Source organism: Anabrus simplex, chromosome 1, assembly GCF_040414725.1.
Source record: "Anabrus simplex isolate iqAnaSimp1 chromosome 1, ASM4041472v1, whole genome shotgun sequence".
Lineage (NCBI taxonomy): Eukaryota > Metazoa > Arthropoda > Insecta > Orthoptera > Tettigoniidae > Anabrus > Anabrus simplex.
Window position 1 is genome coordinate 751,205,238 of NC_090265.1, and position 8,785 is coordinate 751,214,022.

The 8,785-nt window shown below is 36.8% G+C and overlaps 1 protein-coding gene across 1 annotated transcript in view; it reads left to right on the top strand.

Annotated features, from left to right (window-relative positions):
* The window catches only part of LOC136873054 (ubiquitin-conjugating enzyme E2 J1), a 37,712-nt gene extending 29,218 nt beyond the window's left edge, over positions 1-8,494 (top strand). Inside the window, exon 5 of the mRNA XM_067146681.2 lies at positions 7,782-8,494. Within this exon, the coding sequence (XP_067002782.1) occupies positions 7,782-8,015 (234 nt within the window). The 3' untranslated portion in view covers positions 8,016-8,494. The remainder of the gene's footprint in view (positions 1-7,781) is intronic.
* Positions 8,495-8,785: the final 291 nt, after the last annotated feature.

Consider the following 8,785-nt stretch of genomic DNA (forward strand, 5'->3'; position numbering starts at 1 on the left):
AACCAGATGTTTTCCATATTCCCACTGTTTTTCCATCAGTAATCTCATTGTAAATATAGGGTCTACCATTCACCTGCCCTGTTGAAATCCGTACCGTTCTTCTAAATTTCTTTTCACCCTTCCTCTCATCCTCCTTTCTATTATTCTCTCAAATATTTTGGCTTGTGACAACAGTGTAATTCCTCGATAATTGTCACATACCTTCTTTAATACTGGTATTATTACAATTTATTAAAATTTGTATCCACCTTATTCAGTACATTAAAATGTTGTTAAGATGAAATTACAACATACTGTATATTTTATCAGAACTAGTTTCAACGCCTTTTATTGCGTCATCATCAGCTGATATACATTTTAGGAAATATTGGCAAACACATAAGTTTATCTACGTCACATAAAATATATTTTAAAAAACATTGATGATCTAAAAACCGTGATAAAATTATATTGTTTCAAAGTCCATATTATCTGAGACTTGCGAGTATTAAACTTTAAGTTGTTGAGGTCCGATGTAAGTTGGTTTGCTTCCTCATAAATTAACGTGGGTTTAACAAGAACAAACACTGAAAACACAATCTTCTTAAAGAAACATTAGCTCAGTTTAACACTTCCTTAACCATGATTTAGAACCGTATTAAAATAATTCAATAAAATCTTCAAGCCGTTAAGCTACTAAGCTCGCTAAGCTACTCGGTGCTTCGCAAGGACAACGATCTTTTGAGGTCCGCATTGAACTGGGAATGAGATAATTGTTAACATCTTAAAGCACCGACTGCTCGTTTCCACCTCACTACGATTGCTACATTATAACGGCTTGAAGATTTTATTGAATTATTTTAATACGGTTCTAAATCATGGTTAAGGAAGTGTTAAACTGAGCTAATGTTTCTTTAAGAAGATTGTGTTTTCAGTGTTTGTTCTTGTTAAACCCACGTTAATTTATGAGGAAGCAAACCAACTTACATCGGACCTCATCAACTTAAAGTTTAATACTCGCAAGTCTCAGATAATATGGACTTTGAAACAATATAATTTTAACACGGTTTTTAGATCATCAATATGTTTTTTAAGATATGTTTTATGTGACATAGATAAACTTATGTGTTTGCCAATATTTCCTAAAATGTCCATCAGCTGATGATGACGCAATCAAAGGCGTTGAAACTAGTTCTGATAAAATATACAGTATGTTGTAATTTCATCTTAACAACATTTTAATGTATTGAATAAGGTGGATGCAAATTTTAATAAATTGTAATCTTGGTTCAATACGGACAAATAATAAAATTTATTAACTGGTATTATTACACTTTTACACCAGTCATCAGGTACTTGCTTTTACCTTCATATCCACCTTAGCAGCCTATATAACCAATGTAGACCAATAGTTCCTGCTGCCTTTATCATTTACACACATATTTCACCCATCTCTTCTGCTTTCCCTGTTTTCATTTGTTTTAACAGCCATTGTAATATCACTCTCCATTTCTGGATCATCCTCATTTACCACCACACACTCTTCTGCATCATTTCTCACATTCAATTTATCAAAATAATATTTTCACCTATTATTTCTCTCTTGTGGGTCTGTTATTACATTTTCACACTGTTTTGTGTAATTTTTTTTCTTTTCTCTTATTTTCTATCTATCCATACAGCATCCTTTCCCAATTCTTGTGTGAATCTCTCCCAATATTTTTTTCTTTTCCTCATTTACCTTTTTTTTTTACACTTATAATTTCCTGATACTTAACCTTTCAAGCGGTAATGATGGAATAAATCGTCATAGCCACATGGCTTCCTAAGTGGCCATGATGGAATATTCCGTCATCACATTATAAACATCTTTCGGCAGTGGGTATGACGACTTATTCCATTGTAGGATCTGAGATTGCTTTCCTTTGTGCGTGTATGTTAATTTCAAGCTTTACCTACAGCAGCACTCTCCTAAAACCCGTGAACAGGTGAAATGCTTTCGTTCCACCCAGATGGCAGCCAGCCAGTACCGGCGTCCAGGCTGCTGAGAGAGGTAGATAGTGCATTATGGCAGGTGCAAGCAGAGCTCGGAAACATCTGCGAGAAGAAGAACTGTTTGATTTATTACACTGCAACAATTCGGAGAGTGATTTACTATCTGATAGTGAGACTAATGTTGAAATGTCAGGAGAGAGTGCAATGGTGAAAGCGACTCAAGTGAACGTGACGGTAGCACTAAGGCTGCCAAGGAGGCAGTAACACTGGCCCCGTTGCCTTACAAGGTGCCAGCAAGTGATATTCACACTCAGTTGAGACATCTGGTTATGTTAAAGGAGAACAATAAAACTTTGATTTCCACCTATTCAGTACTTTAAAAGCAATTATAAAATTAGGATCTCGTCCTTATTTTATTGCTAAATTATTAAAAACATAGGACATGTTTCGTTCAATTTTTGAATATCTTCAGCTATACACATTTTTAACAAGGTTAAAACCGGTAACATTATAACTTGCACTTATTTTTAATATTCTTTTGAATATAAAACATATTACGTCGTCTTATTAAAACAATATAACTATTTGTAGTGTTTGAAACTTTAAAATCTTGTTCTAATATTTGAAATACAATATCACAAGTTACTGTAGTCATGTTTAAATACATTTACAATCTGTTAAAATTGTTGAATATCTTAAAATTATTTGTTGGAATACACATTAAAATCTTTTTGTTACTATTGCCGTGAGCTTTACCACACGTTGTTCCTTATGGATATAAAATCTTAGTGCACTCTCAAAACAGCTGAGTTTAGGCATGACTAACATTCTTTTCGTCCGTAAATTAACAAAATGAAGCACACTGTTGATTATAGGTTATAAATTTGTCGTACTTTAAATATTTAACATCCAATTTTTCAAATTCACGACTTGCTTGTAGACTTTAACAGTGTAGAGCAATTCTACAAACGTTAGCAAGAACTCAGTCAAATGGTGACAGTCATGTTTTGATGATAAGCAAGTGGTAACTTCATCGAATTTTACAAAAGTAAGTTTGTGGACATCCCTGTAACAGGAAAATATTTTTGTTAAAATATGTTCGATGGTTTAAAAGTTGAAGAAGCTAATGTTGATGGATCAGCACTTACCCTTTCTACTTTTGCCTGCATTTACATTAGTGCACTCAGCTGTTTGACGACTACTTGCGCTCCTGCAATCTGGTTATGCCCCATTGGGAGATGGAGTGGCAGGCCATTCCACTTCCAAATAAGCTGAGAGCAATAAAAGGATCAAGGAAGGTATGGAGGATTTCCCTTCGGGCTTCTCGGAGGGAAGCAGTGGTATTATGTCGTCTTCGGATCGGCCATGGTATCCTGACGCACTCCCATCTATTGAAAGGAGAACCCCCTCCGGTGTGTACTTGTGGCGACCATCTTACCTTGGTACACATCCTTACGGAGTGTGTGGACCTGGTCTATCTGCGCTGTAGGCTTAACCTTCCGAGTGCAATCTCCCTCAACCTGCGAGATGATGAGCAGTCAGCAGACCTCGTCATCCGTTTATGAGAGATAGTGGTCTTTTTATTGTGTGTGATGATGTCCTTTGTCCTAGTGTCTTTGTGTTAACTGCACTTTTATCCCTTTGATTTTATTTTAGTTTGTGTTGCATATTTTAATGTGTTATTTTATCGTCTAATGTGAATTATATATATCTGTACTTCCAGGCAATGCCTAATTCCTTTGTTGCCTGTATTTTCTATTATTTTATTAGAAAATAAGGCATTGCGAATTAGATCCACTGGTTATTTTAATCTCATAATCATATTTCTTCATCACCATTTTTTAAAACTCTAGTCAGTGGATACATTTTAAATTTTTAATAATCATATATCATGTCACCCATCTCGTTCCATTAGGGGCCAATGACCTTCGATGTTAGGCCCCATTAAACAACAAGCATCATCATCAGCACTAGCGGTGATATTCAGCTCGGTGTATGGACGAAGGTAGGATCTGAAGGCCAAGATTTATATTTACGGTGCAACCTGGACTAAATGTACAAATTAAAGACGTAAATAATCCGCTAGAATATTTTCAGTTGTTTTTCACTCCTGAATTAATGGAACTAAGAAGTAGGGAAATCATCTGATATGCTCAACAGTTTTTAGAAAGCACACCAACCTTGAAACTATATTCGAGAGTGAATAAGTGGACTGACATAAATAATTTTACTTGCGTTCTTTCTCTTGCAAGCTACCTGACAACAAGAGCTGCTTTTCTCGTAGACAGATAATGAAGACCCCAATATTTTTGGAGCTGTTCTCTGAAAGAAGATTTCATCTCCTTCTCAAATTCTTACACTTTGTCGATAACGAAGCATACGATGAAGCCACATGTGGTCCGAAGAAACTCTACAAATTAAAACATATTCTAGACCATTTGAATAGCAGATGCGTCTCTTATGTTATTGTAGGTTTCCCGTTGTTTTCCTCACTGAGCCAGATTGTCTTTCCTTGTCCTTGCACTATAATAACTTTAATAGCTTGAAAGTGAGACTTTGTTTTTTTAAACCTGATGAAAATACCTGACCAATTATATCCCACCATAAGTTCCCATTGCTTTCCTCAGTGAGCCAGGCACCTCATCCTTCATACTATGATCATTTTTGATAGCTTGATATATATTCTTTTTTGTTGAACCTGATAAAAATACTATACTACACAAGAGTATCTCACTGTATGTTACTTCCCAGTACCTTATGGAAAATGTGTAGTTACTCAAAAGAAATGTACCACTTGAAAGGTTAATCTTCCTTCTTTCTATCTCTATTCCATTCTTACCATGCCCTCTTTCCTTCACCTTTTCATTCCACCAAGGTGTCTCCTTTTCCTTCACTCTCACCAAAGTTCTGCCACAAATCTTCTGTGCACAGCTTACAAACTTGTATTTAAATTTGGTCCGTTCTTCTTTTACACTTTCTATACCTGTTATACGGATGTACTGTTTTAATTGCCCCTGAGTACTTTTATCTTTTAATTTCCATACTTATATTTTCTTCTGTCTTATTTCTTTTACACCGTATCACCCCACAACACATATACCAACAACAAGCACACATAAAAATGCATCCGCAACCAGGGCTGTGCTTTCCCAAATGGTCCTCTAAGTGGTGATATGCGATAAGAGTAGGGTGAAGAAGAAAATAAGGGAGAAAACAAAGTAATCACAAGAAAACCAAAATATAAGTTTCCTCTCGACCTTAAAATAAAAAACTTGGAAGATGAACCGAAACTCATTTCTGTGGAAAATTTTATTTAAAGAGGCTGGGAAATATAGGTTTTGTCACCATTTAGAATTAAAATCTTGCCAACTTCCTTAAATAATAATAATAATAATCCCAATAAAAATTAAATGTTTTAATGAACCATTAATATCAGAGAAAAGGAATGCCAATCAATTGAATTAATGAACAGAAAATCTTAAATGTCTTGGCATAAGCCATCCCATAATTTACAATACCTGACACACAAAGATTTGAGCTAGAGAAAATAAAAATTTCTTACGTGAATATTTTGAAACGGCTCAAAGTGTAAATTGTCAGTTGTGGTGTATGTTTTGGGAATAATTAATGTTTTTATGAAATTTTAATGGTAACAGGTACTTTTAGAGGAGGTCTCTGACATTAAAAATCTGACAATGGCGTAAATAAAATAATTCGTTACCTTTTAGAATATCGGTGTACCATCAGTTCCAAGGAGATACTGCTACATTAGCACTCTTTGAGAGATGTTACTATCCATAATCGAGGCAGCACAGCCATTACACTCCCTCTTGCAGCAAGGCACGTCTTGCTATCACGAACTCCAGTTGCAGAGTACCGATTCACAAGACTCGTTTCCACTACTCGGGCCTCACACAGCGGCGGGGCCCGTAATTCACAGTAGATGTCAGGCAAATACAGTCTAGCTCCATTTCACATAAATGATCCAGTGTTCAAATATGATATTGCCGTAGACGATAAACTGAGAGATTGCTGAGGGAGAGTAACGCCTCAACAATTTTACCTATTTTCAATTCCGCCACCACTTCTCTGTCGTCTCCATCAAACGCCTCACCTGGTAGTGCTGTTACATCCATGAGCTGTTTCTGATTTATTTTCTCAAGCAAGAAAATAATCAATAACTGTTCTTGTCCTTCTTTCACCCCAGGTGTATCTAGTGAGTGATCTGTCTACTATTCTTCTTTCTAAACCAAGTGTTACCCATATTCATTCCATTTTTCTCACAAAAATCAATCAACTTATCTCCCTCGCTGCTTCTATCTCCATATCCAAACAGACCAATCACTTCTTTACCAGTTCTGTCATTTCCAACCTACTCATTGAGGTCTCCCATGACTATCACTTCCACATCGGTGATTACTTCCTTGACTGTCTCTAAGAATTCCTCTATATTTTCCTCACTGTTTCCAGTTTGGGGCTCATAAACATGGATGAAATCTTCCATTATTTCTTCCATCCTCAGTCGTACTCTAATTATTCTATCACTAACGTAGTCTACCCTATCCACATTTCCATCCAAGATTTTGTTAACGGTCACTTCTACTCCATTCTTTGCCTCACCTCCTCTGCTCCAGTATAGGCTGTACTCTCTAGTCATCCTCTTCACTCCCTTTCCCCTTCACTTGACCTCACTCAGTCCCGTCATTGCAACATTCTCCTTCTCCATGAAATCAGTCAGCTCTTCTGATTTTCCCATCAGGGTCACAACATTTTTTATTTCCACCTTCATAATATTAAATGTTTATCACAGCTCCCCCAGCACAAGAACTGCGTGTCGCTTTTAGCAGGGTGCGACCTAACCTTTTCCGAGACTGATAATTACCACCACTCATTTAAGGCTGTTGTTACGATGAGCTGACATTCCCAAAGGTATTTTTGAGCTACTACCAGCAATTGTTCAAGCCACCCCTTACATGGAGAATAAACACCCTTGCAGCCGCCCCTAACATGGAAAGCAAACGCTACTGACGAATAGTGTACTCATACTATTCCCCAAGTATTGGGCTGTCTCTTCCGCAGTTTCAACCATTCCGAAGTCCATTTTCTCCGCTGTAGATTCCGTTAAGGTCTTGGCTCATAACCCGGAGCTGGGACCCTTACCAAGGGCTGCACACCGGGTTAATGTGTCATGATTGTACAATGGATTGTTTTCATTGAAACTAGTCATCCAGCAAATGCTGTAGAAAAATGGGAACATGAATAGGACACAATGAGAGGTCAATGGGGGGAAAAGGAGCAGTAGGAAGGACAAGGATGATCTCCACATTTTCATACACTGCTGTCATCAAATAGATGGGCTTTCCAACAGGTTAACTGTATAGTCCTAGCTGCCTGAGCACAAGGAGGACCATGTCCTGTTCATTCTCAGGACCACTTACACTACAGTAACAGTGACTACAGTAAGCCACACCACCAACCATCATAAATACAGCATTATAAAAGTAAAAACACTTACTTGTTCTTACACCAGAGAGATCTGGAATGCCATAACTTGTGCAAGTTCTGTCTCACTTGCAAGCTGGTGTTCCTTTGTATATCAACTTTCAACAAATCCCAATAGTGGGCACAGTATTACCAAAAGTATAAACAAGGTAGTCAGGGAATACAAATAAGATATTTCAAAAGTTGTAAACTCAGAGGAAATACAAAATCCTGTGTACATTGTACATCCAGTGAGGTTTTGAATTAGTGTGACTATTCAATCTGTCTAATATAGTCTCAGGTTTCTGACTTGTCATTTTTCTCAGGGTGAAGATCTGGCTACATCTGAGAAGAAGGAACAAGAGCCTCAGCTGTCTGAGCTTAGCAGCGAAGGAGCAGAGGTGCGGCAGCGAGTTACGACTTCCGCTCCCAGAGCCACAGAGATCCAGACAGAGGTGTCTTCGTCAGTCAGCAACAGTGACAGTTACAAGAACCTTCTGATCTGGTTCCTCATTGTGGCTATTGCTCTCCTGGTCTTCAGGAGACTCTTTCTCCTGTAACTACAAGTACCTCTTTCCTGTTTTAATTAGACAATTTATGCTTGGCTTTAAATAAAAGCATTCAATTTCTCCTCAGCATCTTCACAATCAATTTAATTTCCCCAGAAAGAGTAGAATAAAATCCATACCAAATATCAGTTCATATTTTATTGTGTAATGTGTACGTTAAGAAAGAAATACAAACCAACCACTCGGGTGTTCATGTACCAGAAAGTACCAAATGAACTTTTATTATTTTGTTATCCTTTATACTGAAGTATATAATATATGTCTACAGGGAAAATAGAATTTTCGTCTTGTATTTCTGTTATGAGATGTGTCTGTAATGGTGTTCAGTGAGTGCAGTGTTGTATGTTCGTAACATATGGGACCATAAATGAAATCAAGAACAATTCCCATTTCCTCTAGTGCCAGTAACTAAGGTGTGATGATATTTTACCAAAGGTATGTAGTATATAGTCAGGTGATGATCATGTGTATGTGATAAGAGAGTATGTGTATTCATGTTAACAGCATAAATATATTTAAGTTTTGTTTATGAGCATCACATTTTATTTTGTGCAGTTGTTGATTATAGATAATAAAATTATTCATTTTATGTCTTTGCTGTTCCTGCTAATTAGAGCCCCTAGTTTATACCAGAACTTACCAGAATGAAATATCAACAAGTATTTTATTGCTTAGGAAGTCAAAACAGTCTTCTCTGCATTTCCATTCGCCAGAGAATTGGAATTGTACGAAGGCGTGCATACAAGTACTTCACAAGAAGC